The 19,914-nt window shown below is 38.3% G+C and overlaps 2 protein-coding genes across 2 annotated transcripts; both read right to left on the minus strand.

Moving 5' to 3' along the window:
* Positions 1-324: 324 nt before the first annotated feature.
* Positions 325-7,274, minus strand: KLHL41 (kelch like family member 41). Its single transcript, XM_071434961.1, has 6 exons — positions 5,986-7,274; positions 3,135-3,292; positions 2,936-3,043; positions 1,915-2,100; positions 1,285-1,431; positions 325-459 (listed from the first exon to the last, which is right to left on the minus strand). Exons 1-6 carry the CDS (start codon positions 7,240-7,242, stop codon positions 348-350), a joined length of 1,968 nt encoding a protein of 655 aa, XP_071291062.1. The 5' UTR covers positions 7,243-7,274; the 3' UTR covers positions 325-347.
* Positions 7,275-7,880: 606 nt separating this feature from the next.
* BBS5 (Bardet-Biedl syndrome 5) lies at positions 7,881-18,691 on the minus strand. Its single transcript, XM_071434959.1, has 12 exons — positions 18,547-18,691; positions 17,280-17,362; positions 16,399-16,464; positions 15,519-15,568; positions 14,864-14,991; positions 13,855-13,990; positions 12,756-12,851; positions 12,187-12,249; positions 11,386-11,520; positions 11,191-11,274; positions 9,411-9,434; positions 7,881-9,296 (listed from the first exon to the last, which is right to left on the minus strand). Exons 1-12 carry the CDS (start codon positions 18,606-18,608, stop codon positions 9,195-9,197), a joined length of 1,029 nt encoding a protein of 342 aa, XP_071291060.1. The 5' UTR covers positions 18,609-18,691; the 3' UTR covers positions 7,881-9,194.
* Positions 18,692-19,914: the final 1,223 nt, after the last annotated feature.

Raw genomic sequence — 19,914 nt, forward strand, 5'->3', positions numbered from 1 at the left:
ATTGTTTGGAGGACAAGCCACCAATAACTGGATTGTATTGAGTGCAAGGAAGGCTAACTAGTGTTGTTTGCAGTTTCACAGAGTGGAAAATTGAGTTCTTGCCAAAATCTTAATCTAATCAACATTAACTATAACCCTTTAGAAATTTAAACACTGGCAAAAATTCTGTGGTTGTTGGTTAGCTAGAAAGTATCTTAAGAACTGAACAGACAAATGAACTATTTAACAGTTCCCAGTATGATGAGTATGCTGCTATAAAACTGTACAATTTGGGGACATTTTCATGCAACAAAACCAGAAGAGCCTGTCAGAACTCCCTCGCCATATCACATCTTCCAGCATTTTATTTACAGTTTTGATAACTTGAAGAGGTTTAAGCGTGTGGCCAGGCAGGAGGCTCCAGTAGCATATCGGATCTCTTTCAGTATGCCAACCCATTCTTTCTTCTCATCATCATACCTGCATTTTAAAAACAGTTAAGAAATAGCTTCTTTAAATTTGACTTTGATGCTTCAGCACACATACATGAAAAGGAGGATAGTCCACCTGTTGCAAAGGCTTGTAGCGACTGTGTGCTCAAGGGTGCCAAGAAAGGCTGCTTTTGTCCTCTACTCCAGAACAGAAAGATGTTCTTGCACACAAGCTATTCTTTTCCTGGTCCCTAAAGCTTGTTGCTGACCTGTGTCATGCTTTAAAAAAGCTTCCTCCTTAAGCATCCCTTCTGAATTTCTTCAGATTCTTGCATGTAAAGTTGGGGAATTTTCCTTCCTACTGCCAACTAAAGCTTCTGAATTTACATAGGCAGCTAAGAGTCACAGCAACTCTTATATGATGTCTCATCACTGCTGCTGTGATTAGCTCAAAAACCCCTAGGAGATAGGGACTTCTCATTCTCTTGGAACATTACTCATTTGACCATCAACACATCAGTATGTACAGGCCTCTGTATATACGTGCTTTTCTGCATCACAGTGCCACAGAAGAATGTTTTTATTGGCAAGGCTAAAAATGCCAAGAGATGGCAATTTACTCTTCTAAAGAAGCTGAAGATTGTGATTTGGACTGGTCAAATCATTAGTAGGTGGAAGTAGTCATTAGATCCGGGTCTCATGTTTATTTGTTACTTTCTGACAAACTTTTTTATCTGTCAACAAATGCTTTACAGCCTGTGCTATGGATCATATTCAGAGTCAAACAGAAAAATAGCGTTAGCCTCCAGTGTCTACAAACCTCAATTTCAGATAAGACCTTTGACCAGGAAAGAGTGACTAAAAGGAAACTTACTTCCATATGTCAGTGACTTCACTAGGTGCAAATTCTTTAGATTCAAGCTGAATCATTGCAAAGCCTCCAATAGCATACAAAGCTCCACTTAAAGTGACTAAACTAATGGAACTTCTCTCTTGGGGAAATTCAGGCATTATCTCCCATCTAAGGATCAAAAGAAAAAGTCAAGTTAAACACATAAGAAATATTGTAAACTGAATGCACTAAAACACTTCTCTGAGCAACAAATTCAGGTACCAAGACCATGGTTTAATAAAATGAAAAAATTCTGAGATCTATCAGCAGTATGTTCCAGTGTCTCCATCCCCTCAGGGACTTCTGCAGCTCTTAAATTACACAATTACATTGTTAAGACATCTCAGGGACAACTTCTTACAGATTCCCTGATTCAGTAATATGCTTCATACAAAATGGCATTAGCATAATAATTGGAGTGTGTGCAGGTGCAGGGAAACATCTACAGACCTGCTCTGTAAACTGCTGCTGTTGCTGCTGAACACGTGACTGCAGACCAAATGTCTCAGTGGGAGTATAGGTACCTGAACAGCTTTGAGACTCTTACCTCAGGGCTCCTAAAAGCATAGATGATAAAACACTTGATTAAAGTAGCTTGAATATTGCACTCACTTATTGGTGGTCAGATCAAAAGCTTCAACAGATGCAGTAAGGCCTTCCTCAGTGACACCACCTGCAATGACGATCTTGCCCTTATGGATGGCTGTTCCAAACATCGAGCGAGGCACTTTCATTGGAGCCAGGTCTCTCCAGTCTCCTTTCTTGGGATTGTACACAAATAACCTATTAGTGCATTTCCTGGGGAGCAAAAAGAAAATTGGTGATCATTTCTAATGAACTTTTGACTTGTTGCAAGTAGATCTAATTGAGGTAGACTGTATAGGTTTATCTATACCACCTCTTTCTTATCCTGGAGAATCCTTTATTGTATCTAATCTGAGAATCCTTGCAATGTCTACAAAGCATTACTCACATCCATAGGACTAAATCAGATGTGGTTTACATTACACAAGGCTGCCATTTCACTGTACTTTTGAGGAGAAAGACAACGTCCTTTCCCAGCATATTGTATTCAGATGGATTTGTGGAGGAATATAGCAAAGGTTATGTAAAGGAAAGTTTATGATGAAGTTTTGGCTGATATTACAAACTTTTATCTTAAATATCTCCTATAAAACACTTAAAAATTACCACCCCCTGTTCAGTGTGAGTGAAAACTTTTATTTTCCTAATGTCATACCCAATAAAGTATAACAGGTATCACAGGCAAGAAAATTGGAAAAACAGACTGTAAATCCAGGGCACCTAGGTATTTCTATCTGAAAGGAAAGAGTACTTTCAGTGAAGGTCCTCATAGCTATCTATTATTAATTTGTCTGCAGTGTAAGTAAAATTTGCCTTGGAAATAAGTATGGTTATTAAAATAGCAAGTTGGATTACAATTTATATGTAATTTACCTTATCACCAAAAAATAGATCCTTCATACCATAATGTGTTCCCCTCTGCCAGACTATTAGCAACCTTATATCAGAGATGCAGCAAAGGGAAAACCTAATTTCTGAGTGTGAGACATATTATTTATTAAGGACCAAGAAGATAATGTTATTGTCATAAAAAGACTTAGAAACTCACTTATCATCAGTTTTTCCACCAAGACAATATATCAGTCCATTGTTTGAGATAGTTGCATGGCCATATACTTTGATGGGCAGTTTTTTGATCTCACCCCATTTCATTGCCCTGGAACAAGAAGATCACTGTTAGGTTTTTTCAACTAACAATGGGCCATCTACATATGTCCTCAGAGGGCATAATTGAATTTGGAACATACACAGGGTCATAGCACAATACTGAATCTAGCGACTCCTCGGTGCGAAGGTCCTTGCCTGCTATGACATAGATCTTGTTGTCTGACTCTCCCAGCCCGAAGAGACACCTGGCTGATGGCAGGGGAGGAAGGGCAACCCACTCACCAGCAATGCTATCCAGCTGAAAGAGCATCAGAACAGCAAGGGTTAGGAAAGGCCAAGAGTAAAAAATCCACACAATGAATACTATTCCACAGATTTTATCTATTGGCACTCAGTGTCCCTCACCAGCAAATCTGCTTATCTGAACAACCTGCCCTTCCCTCAGTGCAGCTAATGAATGATGTCTTCTACCCACCCATGCTTATTTGTGCTGAGATCTAGCAGAGTCAATGCCATACAACTCTCTTTGTGTCGGCTCACCCTCACTGTTTCCTTGTCTCCTTATTAAGCTCTTCTTCCTTACACAAAGGTCCCTCACTCTCGGTTCCCTATCATGTTGGAGAGAACCGGTGGTTCTTCTTCCTGCCCGAGGGAGCAGCCACTCCTGCAGTTGCACACCTGTGTGTTTAGCTGGTGTGCTCATCGCTACAGTGAGGTGCCAGACATGCTTACACACAGTTCTTACTGATCAGGAAACATCACATGGCAAAGGGCACAGATGTTTCTTTTGCAATCCCTAGGGCAACAGATGTGTGTTTCATCACAAATACCTTCAAAAGTTCATGAGATCACTGAAGACACAAAACCCACTCTTAAGTAAAATAGGAACTCACTGCAGCTCCCTCGGCAACAATATTGATGTCATTTCTACTGTAGTACTCTCAGGACTCTCTCAATGAGTTAGCATCCAGTATGCTGAAAACAGCTAAGGAGAAGTAGCAGCAGGAGGACAGATGACAAAATAAACCAGGATTTTCCTAGAATAAGTACCTGTGGTACTTATTTTTTGTTTTGATCTGAGAATTTGTGATTGAACCTGAATTACCTCTAACATTGAAAAAGAACTATTTTCTCAGACCTACTGCATATAGATTTGCTGGAATTAGTATAGGAAGGGAGGGTAAGAAGTTTGTGTGGGTGTAAAGGCATTTGATAGAAAGTAAAACAAAGTTCAGTCAAAATAAAGTTCAGAATTTAGCTTGGTGACATTCTTCTTCCAGGAGTACGTTCCACAGTCAAGGTTTCCATGCTAAGTGCATCGCCCAAATTTGACAGACCACCCCTGTTGGAGAGAAAGTTTTATTGCAACAGTGAAATGTATATTGTGGACATGGATTTCCCCAGTAGCTGGATCTGGCTAGGGCAATGAGAAGATCACAGAGATCACAGCTTACTTCCCAAGTCTTCAAGATGACATATTTACTGCTGATAGGGCATCAACTTGTCATGCATTTTCGAGCCAGTGGCAGCCTTGTTTTCTCCCAGGTTGCAAGCTACCAAATGCAATGCCTCACTGGTAGAAAAAGGAAGATCAGCAAGTGAGAATTGGTTTGGCACTGCATTAATATTTTGGAGAGAACAACAGCCACACGGGTAATGCAGATAAGTATTGTAACTTTAGGGAACAGCAGAAGTAAGCAAGCTTAAAGATGACAAGCAAACAAACATGACTTCAGGAAATGGATGTTGACATTTAAAGTAGAATTTTGAAAACTTCATCTATTTTTAGATCGGTCTTGAGGTTTTGTTTCTCAGAGGCCCCTTTCTAGTAGCCTGAGACTTAATCAGTTCTGGACTAAATACACATTACTACATCAATGTGTTATTTCTATTGGAAGAATATTTTTGTAACAAGTTTTTCACTTCAGTGATTAGTGTTTTACACCTACATAAGGAAATGAAACAGTGTTAGTCCCTCCCCCACAAACTAAGACTTCCCTCTCATTGATGTAACAAGTGTCTGAAACCAAGTCTTTTATTGTGTGTGAAATGAGCGAGCCATACTCCTTTAAACAATATTTGCATTTTTTAATATCTGAAGGCTTCAAAATTTTATCACTGTTTATAACTGTGCTTTATTTCATATTTAAAAAGGACTTACTTTTACTCTTTTAGGCCAGTGTGCCTAAAGAGAGGACGTGGCCAGCAGCATATTGCATAATTCAGCACAAAATAGTTTAAATATACACCAAAGCATGTAGCTAAAAACACAACAGACTTAGTTTATGGTATAAGCATGACAAACTGCATTTTTGTTAATTTTCCTGAAATATATTGTGGAGTTACAGTTAGCACTAATCAGCCTTGTATTATACAGATTTACGAAGATATACAATTACACTCAGTTGAAACATGGTATTTAGTGTACTGACACTGACAGTTTGCCAAGGAAAAAACCTTCTGCCTCTAAATTACCTATTTATATGGCCCTTAGGCTTTCAAACGTAGATATGACAAAAGGACTTCTGCAATTTTAGTAGCAGAAATTGCACTTAAAATACGCACATTACTGCTGTCATGAAAGTATTTTAGATGCAAAAAAGAAAGACATCTCATCAGATCTAAACCAGCTAAAGCACTCCAACTTTCATCAGAGTTAACAAAAATACACAAAAAGTATTTTACAAAAATATTATTAGACCTAAATTTAGACATCTGCACCATGAAAAATCCGGGCCTTAATGAAAAGCAGAGCCTAGACAGAATATACTAATCTTTTTAATATTTTCTGAGATGTCACCAGCAGTTAATCTTGAAAAAGAAGATGCAAGGCCCTCAGTTTCATTTCTGTCTCTGAGACAAAAATAACTCTCTCTAGATACTTCTCTCCATCACCATACAAAGACACTGGACAACCCACTTGCAGACAGAACACTCTTCAGTAACCCTCATAAGCACCTATTATTATACCAACAAATATAAAGTTTGTACCTGGAAGAAGTATGACTGGAAAGGCTGATCCTTGTTCTCCTCTTCCACATAGAGTCCTCCAACAATATAGACCTGATTTTGTTTGGTGACTATACTGGAATGATTTCTGGGAATCTGTTCTGCGAGGGCTGCTAGGTAGCATTCATTTTCAAGAGGATCATAAGCTACTGCAGCAGTGTCATTAACCAGAAGAATCAGGTCTTTGACAAACATGCCATGCCTGGGAAGGTCATTTAGGTAGCCAGGCAGTAAATCTTCATCTCCTACATCACCATTCACCTCCCCTTTGGCTGACTTTTCTGTGCTTTTGCTAGAGTCGGGCAGTTTTCCAGCAAAAGCATCCTTAATAATCTTAACTTTTTTCTGAAGGTCTGAGTTGCTTTTAATTATATCATCCTTCTCAACCTGTTCTTTGAAATATTTTTCTGGCATTAGACGAAAACGTATGCAGTCAAAAATCTCCCCCAGGCTCTTTACTCTGTTCTCCTTGTCTGTTCGGACCCATCTCATTACTGCTTCAAATACCAGTTCTTCCTTCTCTACGTTTAAACTGTCAGGTGAAATAACTGAGATAAGTTCATGAGGGGCAAGCTGCATGAAGTCCTCTTCTTTGCAGATCTGCACAAAATGATCTGAAACAAAATCACGGGCAGAAAATGCAAGTCTCGGGCAGTCAAGCAGAACACCTAACCGAAGGATGGCCAGACAGTTACCAACAGCAAGCCTCTTCTGAAGGTAGGAGACACACACAGTGAATACAGAAGGGATCTGAAAGCGGCTGGCCAAAGCAAAAATATCTTGCACATTAGAATCATTGAGATCAATACTTGCTGAATAAAGGTATTTGACAATCATATCCAGGATGTTGGGGTCAACATTATCTAGAACTACTTCCTTCTTTTTCTCTTCATTTTGCTCAGATAAGAAATACTCACGAAAATAAGGGCTACATGCCGACAGAATCAGTCTGTGGCAGGGCAGGCTTCTGTCACCAGCTTTTAGAGAGCAATCTACAAACTTTTTCTCTTCAAGGAGTTCCTTGAGGCCATCCTGAAGGAGGGTGGATTGGTAAAGTCTGAGCTCTTCAGTGAGTTCCCTTTGGGAATCCATTTCGCAAACACTTGGGAAAGGGGAGGGAGTAGAAAGCTTTAGCTGTTGTCTGCCCAAGGGTTTGTCTGTAAAAAAGGCAGACCAATGTGCTTTTTGCCCTGCTTGAAGCCTCTGCAATTTAATCTCACTGGCTAAATATAGGTACATACTCTTACAGGTCGGAATTTGGGATGGACGGTTTGGAAAAACAGAGTTGCTCTTGCAGCTGTCAAAGACTGAAAGAAGCAACTGTTGCTCTTAGTCACTATGGTCAGGTTTTGCCATCATTCTCCACATTGAATCAGTAAGATTATGTGCAATGTAATAAATTATTTGACGTAAGGACAGCAGAATCTGATCCTCAGTGAGACAGCTATGAGCAAGATTGTACAGATATATGTTACTAAATATTCTGAAATAGAAAGATTATTAATCGAGTAGTCAGTTTTAACTACTGCTCACTTTTTCAGAGTTGCTTAATACAGCTCATTGCTGCAGTCATAAAGATACTAAAAAACTCTAAAACTTTGTATTGATCGCTCTTGTTTTAAGATAATTTTTATACACAACCATATCACATGTACAATTTCTTCAGATATTCAGGTTTCAAAATTTTGGGCTGCTTCTCAATATCCATTTGGTTTTAAACCAAACACTACTGTTTAGACATAAAATATGTGTTATTTCAGGTAAAGTTTTGCTTTCCAAAATAATTCAAATTGAAATCTCCACCCATATGGTAAAATGTTTTTTGAATGTAATGGAAACAGGATCAAAATACAAAATACAACTACTTGAATGCAAGATTTACAACAATATATAAAAATATCAAAGTTTATTGAAGTAATGACTGCTTTTCAATATAGGTTGTATTTCATTAAAGTATATACTTTGAAAGATTTTCTACAAACACCAGTATTACATTCGCACCACAGCTACTTTAACAGTCAGCTGCTGAAACAACAGCTGAGAGGACAGCTCATTTGACTTTTTCCATTTATAGAAAACAGCACAGAGGTTTTATCTCACTAGAAAACGTAACAGCTGTGTCTTCCTTTAAACAATAAATGACTCATTAACACATAACATCATAAAAGGTCTAATGACTCACAGAAGCTATTTGCATGTGCCCTGTTTTCTAGATCATTGCTTCAAAAAGTGCTCTGGCAAAAACAAACAAACAAACAACAACTGTATGAGGATATCTGGATTACAATTAAAACTTGGAATAATACATGCTGAACATTTAGCAAAATTATGAAATATGAAAGCTATTATTTGGAACAGGATTGCTTCTGCTTAAAGCTATCAATAACACAGCCAATATGCCTACATACAAAATGTTCCCTGTATGATGGTATTTCTGTGTTGCATATCATTAAACAAGTTATGGAAATGTAATTCAAACAATCATTATGGGAAAGTACATCACTCTGTATAAATACATGAATACTTGAAATTGAGCATCAAACTGCATACCTCACACTGCCCTGTCTCAAGCAGTGGTCTCCATGTTCAGAAAAAGAGGAGGCTCCTTTTTCTGACATAGTGCTGTGTCAAATAGCAAGCAGTGCCTGGTCCTGGCAGCCAAAGGGCAATACATAAACAAAGAAGCCATGAAGTTATAAAAAAATGGTGGCTACCCGCCATAAAATGGTGTCTGAAACACCATGGCCGAATTTGCACTGTCAGGGGAGGGAGACAGAGGGCAATCCTGAAAACAGCGGAGCTTACAAGTGTGTCAATGGCGCTGCCACGCCATTTGTAGGGGGTTTGGAGGGACCCCCAGGTGCTCCCAGTCTAACAGACAGAGGGAATGGTCCGTACAGCGGGGACCGAGCGGCCTGCAGGGGGCAGCGCTTCCCGCAGCAGCCTCAGAGGGGTTCTCCTCCCACTGCTTACACAGGCAACACAGGAAATGCACCGCTTAAGCGTACAAGGTTTTTGAGTAACCTTTCTTTTATTACATAGCCTGAGGGCTTATTATATAATATTTGCCTGCTCTTTAGCTTTGGCATGTTCTTTCTCTACTACTCCGATATTTCTAAATTATCTTCTACAGATCTAAATCCAGAGAACAGAGTTTTTCCCTGCTTAAGAAGCAAACATGCCAATCTAAATCAGGTCATTACTTCCCAGAGTCCCTGGAGTGTGAATCCATCCTTTAGCTTCTCTATTGCAAGTCCCAGTTCTTCTGAAAACACAGGCTCCCGATCATGTTGCTTTTTGAATACATGACATATAAGAGAAAATAAAATAAAGCAGAAGGCACTTTTTAATTTCATTATCCCATTTTATCAACAGGTATTTGATAGTATGAAAAAGTATCTCCTTACCTTGTTTTCATCAGCAAAGTAAGCCTGCAAAGGAAAACAAAAGAGAACTGTGAAAACAAGAGTCCAAAAACCACATCTGCTTACAATTCCTTGGGGTCAAAACTGTATTGAGTAGGTCTTCCACAAGAATGCAGTCTACATGGGTTTTACTTCTATGTTAAAATAATTTACAGAAGGGTTCTAACAGGATTTTCTGTTTTGGATTATAGGTTAGATACCACTGGATTATGGTATTTTTCATTAAATACCAACCTTTGAAATTTCCATCATAATAAAGAAAGACTTTTTTAAATGGCAACATTTTTGTATTACATTTGTTACACTGACAAACACTTTATAAGGAATATTAATATGAAGACAAACTGACAGCATCCTGGTATTTTTTTGCCTCATGTGCAGCAGCTTTTACTATTCAACATCAAAAACTAGCTTAAAATGTAGAATATCAAAATTCAGTTGACATCATACTCAATCTAAGAAAAGAACATAGAGTAATAGAACAACTCCATAAACAGAGATGTGGGAAAGAGATACCATCTTTCCTATTCTGTGTGGGTGGAAATTAAGGCTCAAACTTTTAGGGATATCAGATCTCCAAAAATATCCACACTCTAGAAATCTCTGGACCAGCAGGTTCTAGATGTTATTTCCAAAAATGAGCCCAGTCTTGCTTCAGCTGCCCCTGTGGACTAGTGAGGGGCAGCAAAGAAAGCATTTTCCTGCGGCATCAAGTATTGTGGAATATTGGTGTGTAGCTGCTCCTTGGGTCCTGGGCAACCTGAGTCTCTCCAGCAACAAACTTCTAACCATTTTCAGCTTCCAGTTTTTGTTTGAGAATATACAAAGCACAGTTATTTAGTTCAGGTGATAAAGGCACCAACAAAGCAAACAGATCTCCATTTAAGGAGAAGGTATGTCTTCAACTGTGCTGAAGATTAAATAAAAATGTGCAAAAATGAAAAGAAATAAGCCAAAAAGCTAGGAAAGAGGGAAAGGAAAAAACAAGAGCTTATCTGTGTTAGTAAGAGGCCGCAAAATTAAAAGGAGTGGAAATAACACTCATGCTAGGCCTGTTAATTTATCTAATTTCAGAGATTGGTCAATACATCAAGGCTAACACTTGAAAACATGTGCCATCTACCCTTGCAGTCAATCATGGAACCAAGTGTTACTGGGTTGCACTTCAAGTTTGGAAATTTGTTGAAAGAAGGTCAATTAAGCAACCTAATGCATTTTAAAGTAAATTTTCCCAAAATACTGGGAGACATAATAATGTAAAATTATTGCTGCCTTTCTAAAAATATTCCAAGTTTGAATCTTTGATAAATGTTGAGCATATAGATATCACCATCTATTAGTCTGCTTTAAGAGAAGATGAATTATTGTTTCAATATAATGTATCTGATTATATTGTACTGCTGATTTTCAGGCCATTCCCAATTTTAATGTGTTGAGGAACTACATACAAAAATTCTTCTAAATATCTACTAATATTTCTTTTGAATAATATTTGAATTATAGTTTGTTCTTAAAGAACAAACTATTATTCAAATATTATTCATATTAAGAATATATTTAAAGAATTAATTAAGAATTCATATACAGAATAAATTCCTGTAATAATCAGGATGTTTAATAAAAGGCATGTAGATGTGTTTTAAATATAGAAAGTACAGTTGCAGCTTATCTTTAACAGAGGATTACAGCTGTACATTGCTTAAATCTGAATAACCAAACAAGAAAGATTCTATTTTTCTGTTTTTTTTGTGGAGCCCCTTACCACAAAAGCATCTGTATGTTCATCAGCTTCTATTTCCACATCATCTGGAACCTGCTCCACTGTTAGATCTTCAAGGGGTTGGGGCTGCAAATTGTAACATTGTAGTAAGTAAATTCACATATCTAATATATTTAATATATTTTTATTATTGTTAACACAGTATTGTATCTAATTTAAAATAAATAAATGGAGTACCTTTTCTTCCATCTCATAATCCACTCCAAATATAGGATTAGCTGAATAAACTTTGTGAAGCGAATTAATTTCTTTCACTGCCTCCTGTAGTTTCTCTACAGGGTCTATTTTAAAACCAAGTACATATCCTCCACTCTATATAACAGAGAAAAAAGACAACATCTGTTATTAGTCTTACTTTTTAAACACTTTTTTCTCCTTGATAGTGATTTCCAGTTAAATGATAGCAATTTTCAGCTTGCTGAGAAAACTTGAATCATGGGTGAAATAAAACAATGACAATGCCTCTCTATGAGGTAGATAAACTTTTAACCATTAGCCTGTTATATAAAAGGGGAACAAACTCCTTATACAGAAAACCACAAGCAAACAAAGGTGAGACAAATTCAGATGTGATATTAATGATTTATTCCCAGCTATTCAGCAAATGCTGAGTCTCTTAGGTCTTGATGCTGTTATTAAAGAAGCTTTCAGATACACAGAAATAAAGTCTTAATTAACTACAGAATTAATTAGATCCCAAAGATAATCTGTCAGAAGACAGAGTATTTGACAGTTATAAGCTAGTCATGCTGGCCTATTGTTGCTTTGCTTAGAGAAACTGTAACTCCCAATAGCCATATTGACCAAAACATACACTTAAAGCAGTGCAGAGAACTCTCTTAGTTTTCAAAAGGCCACACAGAAGAAATGCTCTATGTAACTTAAAAGTAGACCCATGACATCTCAAAATTAGAGAAATATTGTATATATGTATAATAAAAATGTAATCAATAGAAAAAGACTATTAAAGCTTCTTACCTGCTGAGAACTCTCTATCACAAGAGCCAAGCCAAACTTTGAGTCTCTCATTTTTATGGAACGCTAATGATAAAGAGGTATAATGCTGTTAAAAACTTTGTAATTACTGGGTAAAAATCTCATTTCAGTTTCTTTTTTACAGTGTAATAATTACAATTATTGGCTCTGGAAGCTTGGCTACCAGCATTCCCTCCCATTTACCATTACAAATCTGAACCCCTGAAACCTCAGGGAAAAGTGTTTTATTAGAAATGGTAACAGTGGTAACAGTAAATTTCTGAACATCAGGTTCACAGGTCATGAATCCCAGTGTATGTAGGTGGCATGAAGCATCAGAGTAAATATTAAAAAGTTTGAAATACAAGCCATTTTCAACACCTGAACCTGCCCAGCAAATCCTCCAACTAATCTGGACAGAAAAGAAAATATACCCTGTGGTTGATGCTGGAAAAACTAAGTTCCTCTCTGAATGAGAGACATGAAATAAAATTTTGGTAACCTGGGAGTTTTAACCAAAGACTTGAACATATGCTGTTTCATTCTGAAAATGGTTGTTGTAAGATACTTACAATTTGTAGATATGGTATGCTGACATTAAAGCTGTCATTCATATTTGCATGCCAAACTATTCTCACATTAGTAATAAAAAATGTTCCCAAATTTCCCTATTAAAGAAAAGTTATGTTAGAATTGCTTTAAGGACAGAGCTTTTTTTCCCAAACACAATGATTACTGCTACCCATTTACATATAAGCAAGATACAGCTTCATATTTTATTCAGTAAAAGCCTGATTCTTCCCTACCAAACCCAGTTGAAATGTTTCTATTGATTGCAAGGAAGCAGGATCCTATCTTTAAAAGCTATGTGAATCTGAGTAATGAAAATAGCTGTGAGCACCTACTACTGCAGCAAAGCTGGATCAAGTCACAGCCCAGCCAACCTCATGGGAATACATGAAGCATCTGAGTGTTATTAACTGTACAGATCTGGAATTGGCAGAAAGCGTAAGTATAAAGGCATGTGGGTTAAACTTAGGTAATTGAGGAGATGTGTGCCAAGGGAATGTAGAGGAAAGAACTTTTTAGCTTGTCAGAGTGGATCATATTTCTATTCTGGACTAAAATTGCACAGACAGAAATATCAGCTCCTGTTTTGTTTCACTGCTCCGGGAAATGCTTGCAACTAGTGCCTTGTAAAATAATAAATGCTTTCTATTTTTATCTTAAAGTTTTTCGTTTTTTTAAGACACAGAATCCCTGCCAGTATTTTCAATTTTCATTAATCAAAAGACAATAGACAATATAATCTTACTACTGTTTAGTCAAAGCTGCATGTAAATATACAAATGTTCAGCAGAGCACTTCAGAAACATGGTTTTCTTTCAGTATCATACAGAGCTTTAGACTCCTAAATATATCTTTTTAACAAAAATTGTATATCTAGTTCCTTGCATAGTAGCCAGGTCATGTAGACTTCAGATTACCAAAAGGAGATTTTGTTGTAGTGAGTAGCAAATATATGGGATCAGTTTCTCTGCAGGCATCAGCTCATGAACAGCATTAGGGTAATTCCTTGGAGGTTACAAAACTACAGGAGTACAATTGCTAGATGAAAGCTGAAACATTTTCACTTTTCTGTAGTCAACATATTCTGATTCTTTACTATACCTGGTCACTTGATAAATTCCAAACTCCATTGACTTTATCATATATTTGTTCTTGTGGTAACAATCTCAGTTGCTTGTTTTGAATCAATGCACTTCTCAGCTTCAGATCACGATACATTTTGGAAGTTTCATAAGCTCTGCAAAAAATATAAAATATGTATTAGTTTATACATAGTTCTGTTTTTCTACTATCTTTACCTTTTGTTTCAGTACAGATATGAAATGTATATTTTCAGCTTTTTTTATCACCACATTGCACAAAAGTGAGAGTATTATTACAAATTTTTCAACATAATTAAGTATATTCCAGCTTTCCTTAATGAAATTATCTTTAAACTTAAGACAGGTTTTTGACAACTTTTTGATCTCCTGTACTGTTCATGTCTATACTTTTTTTTTCCTTTTCCTTAAGACAGTCATTACCCAGCCTCTATTACAAAGCATAAGTTCTCTGGGTCCCATGCTACACATAGCATGGACATTAACAATCCTTTATTTTTCAGTGGCAGTTAAATCACACACATCCAATACATATGTCAGTATTCCATAGCTCTTAAATAGACACCCATGGCAATGTATTGTGCACACATTCATTCAGATGACTCATCTTTAGATGGGAAGCATATAGTGTTTTGTAGTCAATGAAGAGTTTGGACCAGGATTTAACTCTTCATTTCCTTTACATGGTCTGAAATTACAGGAAATTATTGCAGACACAAATTATAGCTAGAAAATGCACACTGAATTAGCTCCATCATACTCTTATTTGTTCAGATAGTTTATACACACGAAGTGTATAAATTGTGATCAATAACTAGCGAAATACACATTAATTTTCATTATGTGCAGCTATCTACTAAAATTTGTGATCACACTCCTCCTTCCTTCCAGAGATTGTTCTCTTTAGGGAAAGTTTTCTGAATGTTGAATATGGACATATATTGTGTCTATCAGCAGTTGTAATCACCCATATTTGAGTCCTTGATCAAACACTATTTTAAGTACACTACCTGTGCACAGCAATAACTGAAGTGAAGAGTCTGGGACTTCCAGGAACAACATTGGTAAATATGAACTCAAAGCGAGTATTGTTACATTTAGTCAATATATACAGAGCTTCTGTCTGCCCTCGTAATTTCTGTAAGGAAAAAATGAAATTTTACATTTTGGCAATATAGTAGCTTGATTGTACAAATAATAAATAATCATCAGATGTTTTCTAAGTTATTGTTTTAAACAGTGTTTATGGAGGTGTAATCCTGATTCTACCATTAATCTACCGCTGTCTTCAACTGAACTTATTTTTCTTTTTGATCAACTAGCAGTTCCATCAACAGTAAAACTAATGCAGCCTGCCTGCTCTACATTTGCAGTAATATGACTGAAACTGTATTTTTGGTTCTGTTATCATATGGTTGCCCAGGAAATCTACATCATCTACCTGCTAGTTCTTTGTGGCAGGTCAAACAAACAGCTTCACAGTTGCATGCAATTCCATTCAGGCTATGTATTTGAGAGCTCTCCACTTTTAAAACAAAACTTTCGTTACTATTCTTTACTGTTCTTGCAAGTAAACTTTCAGATTACTGTTGATACAGTGCAGCAAACATAAGCAACTAGTTACAGCTTCTTTTATTATTTTTAAAAGTATTTTTTGGAACTTACTGAGTTGGCAGTTCTTGTAGTTATATTTATAACGCAGTTGTAACCGACAGCTTAAAAGTCAAGGGATAAAAAAACATTGTTTTGAGAACAAGAAAAATAACAGTCAAAATTACAAAGTATATTACTGAATTTTTTAGTGCAGCTTTGGATGCTATGTGTGAGAATTACACTTTGTGGTTAATACTCTGGGTCCTCATCACAACCCTGAAGACTAATTTAAGCTAGAAAGGATCTGGGAAGGTTCTTTGGTCAAGTGCTCTTCTCAAATCAGGACCAATTCTGGCTGCCCAGTGTACTATCCAATTCAAGAAATATTTCCACAGAAGGGGATTGCACACTGAACACTGGAAATAATTTGTGTACAAAGGAATCGCATCCTGCCCCTGTTTAAGCATTTTAAATTAAATATGAGCAAAACTCTCACTGCTTGTACAGTTTTAACTCATACAGCTAAAATGAGAAACTTATCCAGAGTTTACAGTACTAAAACTGGAAAGGCAGGTACTTGTGGGGAATAAATAGAGAAATGCAGAATGTGAATAAGCAGGTGGCAACAGGAGCTACAAGTAAAGCAATGTATGATGAAGCTCAAATGTTTTTTTTCTAAAAAACCATGTGAATCCCCACATTGGCCAAATGAAAAATATGCCTGAAGAACTGTTCAACTTCTTTTCTGAGAAATTAACATAGAATATTGAGTATTACTATTTTGCCATGAATTATCATCTCAGATCCTATATTATAAAGAGATTCATTAGTAACAGTTCACTGTTTCAGACTTTCCAGAGCAACACAGCAATACTTCAGCATTCTGTACTGAAATCAATACTTTGTGAAGGAACAGCAAGGCACCACAAAGGAAACAGAAGGTAATACTTACAGAGGTTGACTCTGGGCAGTGACAGTGAGCGCCAAATGATCCGCAAATTTGTCACAAGCAGTTTGCCTGGAGATAAAGAGTGTAGCTATTTTTAATCTAAATAAATTCCATTAAATGAAATGTTCTGAAACAACAGGATATTCCTTCCTCTTGATGGGAAAAAGAAGAAAAGCACAGGACACTCCACCAGAAAAATCACTAAACCACTAAACACTTAAATGCTTAAAATGCTAGCAGAGAAAATCCAACAAGGAACAAATTAAACAATTTCTATTATATACCAGCATTCCTCAAAATCAAACCAAGAGCAGTTATTGATTCCAATCCAGATGCTTATAGGAAAAATGTAGACACAATTAATGCAGAACTGCTTTGGTGAGAAGAAGGGGAAGGCAGTGAGTTAACTATCACAGCAATGTTCATGAAAAACCTCACCCCTTTGCCATATGCAAATTTATTCCATTCTGGACCCTGGAGAGCAGCACATCCAACCCCCTTGAAGGGTCATCTCAGCATGCTGGCAGCTTCAGCCCCTGCCCACTACGTATTCCTTACTTCAGTGAGTTAATTCCTTACTTCAGATTCAGTTAAAAACAGGCTGGGACAACCTAAGCATTAAAGAGGATTACAGCAGAACAGCACCACACTGTTTATAAATGGATTGTTCCTACAAGGCTTTCAATTCTAAGCAAATTCTGAGTCAAGAATCACCTTCCTACAACTTTAAAAAAAACATTCCAAGGCAGATGTGAGAAATAGGCAGGATCTCTTCTGTGCAACAGAGCACTGATACAGAGTGCAATGAGAACCTGCCACGGCTTTCATAAACCTACACAGGTTAAAGAGTAGAAAGTTTACAATTTCCCTGAGTATGCAGTTACCTCTGTCTCCATTGTTTCCTTTGGTATCTTCAACAGACTCTAAGCAGTCTATAAGGACCTCTCCAGGTCTCATTTTCATTTGTCTAAAAAAAGGAAAAATAATTAATTTAAGGCCATTTTTATTTCCCTGCTTTGCTTTCCTCTGTTTTCTGCTCAGTACATCATGCAATGAAAAATCCACACATGCACACAAATCAACTTTACATATCTGAAATTATCGCTACATTCACAGATGAAAAATATGAATATCTTTATGATTACCTTATAACAGTAAATAAATAAATAATTATGTAGCAAGTGTGACCATGAAAACTATACCCCAAAATAAGGACAAAGTTTGTGGAAATGGAGGGAAAAGCAAAAAAACCCCACTTGCATTCATGTAATTTTTAGGGGACAGAGTTTATTGCCTCTTGATGTAGATTCAGGTCATAAGGAGTGGAGCTAGGCTCAGGAAAGAAGAGATTCCAGCAAAAGAAATATCAGATGCATAAGGATATGTGAAATGCTCTGCTAAATTTTCCACAAAGGGTGTGTTTTGGCTTTTTGTTTGTTTGGCTTTTTTTGTGAGGTCTTCTATTTATTTGTTTGTATTATTATTTTGCTTTATTTAAGTGATCTAACCACTTAATTACATAACAACCAATGCAGTGTGATTTTTTGCTGTACTTTAGTCGTATTGTCAAAAGCGGCCAAAACTCCCCATGCATGGCATGACAGAAACAAAACGTATTATTAAGACACGACTTTCGTGGAATACTGCCCAGCCGCCGCCCCGTTTGCCAAGCCCTGCTACCCATGAGTGCCACCGTCCCCGCAGGCACACGCCTTCAGCTTGGTTGTACTTAGTGCTAGAAAAGCTCAGCTGGGAAAAGTATACGCCCTTCCCTCAGTCCTCCAGCGTCCAATCTTTTGTTTGGTTTTATTTTCTTTTTATAGACTGGAAACGGTGCGTGGACCCCACCCAGCAAGCACAGACCGCCCCGTGCCGTCCGGCCCCGCCCGGCCAGGTGAAGCCGCCCTTGCTCCGCCGCCGCCACACCGGGGCGCTCCCGGTACACGCTGGGGCGCTCCCGCCGTGCACCGCGCCCACACCAGTGGTCGGCCTCAGCCGCGGAGGCAGCGCTCAGCCAGCCGCCTGTCGGCGCCGGGCGGGCCCAAGAGCGGCGCTGTGAGGGCAGGGCGGGGCCGGGACACGGACACGGACACGGACACGGACACGGACGCGGACGCGGACGCGGACGCGGACGCGGACACGGACACTCACTGCGGGGAGATGTCGAAGCGGACATCCCTGTCCTCCCACAGCACGTCCAACACCCCGCTCATGGCCGCCACCCGCCCTGACGAGTCCGCGCGCCGCCCTGGCAACGGCGTGGGGGGGGGAGGTGGGTGGAGTCTCGCTCTCCCGCGGCGGCCGGGATTGGCTGCGGCGCCGCACGCGGGGAGCGCGCGCGCACTCCTCCTCCTGGCTCCTCCCCCGGCTCGGCTGAGGGGCTCAAACACAAAATCTGAGGGATCCTGGCGTTCTCGGTGGTGCAGCCTTGAGCCCTGGGGATGTGTGGGACTGGGTGTTTCTTTGGTGGTTTTGGGTTTATTTTAAAATTGATGAGGTGTGTCATTTTTAATTTGGAATGACTTGAAAACTGTATCCAAATTTTAATCGCAGTGCCCTGCCACTTTAAAATTTAAAAAACCCCAGCAAACTGCAAATAAGATTCATAAGAAAAAAACTTGTCCTTTGGTAGTTCTTCCCCTAAAGCTTGTCCCTGGGTTGGCGAGGAGCCCGTTGCACCCATTCGGAAATGGACGCCCGCTGGATGAAATTAAGCAGCGGGCGGGAAATGCCCCGACCTCCCTCCGTGAGGAGAGGGGCTGAGGGTTCTGAGAGCACAAAGGAGGGAGGGTGTTTTAGTTGAGGCCAAACTCCGCTTTTTGTTGATATGCTTGACGTTACCATTTGCTCAGGGAAAAAAGCCAAACAAACCACACAAATCCAACAAAAAATGATCAATGAGTGCATAATCTGAGATGTTTGGCCTTGATAAGGGCCGTGGCAGAAATCTGGTTATGTTGTGAGAAGCACATGACACAATGAATGTCATTTAGCTGTGAGGTAAGTTTTTAGTCCTGTAAATGTACCATAATCCATTTTCTGGCCTGGCAGTAAAACCAAAAATGTTTTATTAGAAATAAGCTTTAAAGTATATTAAATAACAGGAAATTCAACATGTACAAGCAGATATAAATGTAAAAAGTAATATCACAGTGGCAGACAATAAACTGTGCCGTTTAATGTTTTAAACATAAGTTTAAATAGTTAACTAAGGAAGATGAAAATATTAAAATGCATTTAAAAATTAGACTTGGCTTTCAGAAGAGAAACACATTGGAAGGACCATTTTAGACATGAACTAACCAAAACACAGTAATGCCAGTTATTGGTATATTCACTCATAGAAATCTGTCAATGTGTTTTAACTGTAATTGTCCTGGATCTTGGCTAGCTAATAAAAACTGAGGAGAGTTTACTGAAAATAAAAAGGATGAAATGTACCTGTGATGTGCTTGGGGAAGGTGGGTAACTGAACCACCTCCCCTTCAGCTTGGTTGTACTGCTCTCTTGGGACCCAGA

This window comes from Agelaius tricolor, unplaced genomic scaffold, assembly GCF_023055355.1.
Source record: "Agelaius tricolor isolate 1412-34295 unplaced genomic scaffold, bAgeTri1.0.p SCAF_10, whole genome shotgun sequence".
Classification (NCBI taxonomy): domain Eukaryota; kingdom Metazoa; phylum Chordata; class Aves; order Passeriformes; family Icteridae; genus Agelaius; species Agelaius tricolor.

Coding starts and splice junctions, on each gene's coding strand:
- BBS5 (XM_071434959.1), bottom strand. CDS start 18,608: ATGAGCGGGGTGTTGGACGTGCTGTGGGAGGACAGGGATGTCCGCTTC. Junction 17,363..18,546: donor CGCTTCGACATCTCCCCGCA/GTGAGTGTCCGT, acceptor TCCTTTTTTTAG/ACAAATGAAAATGAGACCTG. Junction 11,275..11,385: donor ATTATGAGATGGAAGAAAAG/GTACTCCATTTA, acceptor TACAATTTGCAG/CCCCAACCCCTTGAAGATCT.
- KLHL41 (XM_071434961.1), bottom strand. CDS start 7,242: ATGTACCTATATTTAGCCAGTGAGATTAAATTGCAGAGGCTTCAAGCA. Junction 3,044..3,134: donor GTATTGTGCTATGACCCTGT/GTATGTTCCAAA, acceptor TTCTTGTTCCAG/GGCAATGAAATGGGGTGAGA. Junction 1,432..1,914: donor TTTGATCTGACCACCAATAA/GTGAGTGCAATA, acceptor TTTGATCCTTAG/ATGGGAGATAATGCCTGAAT.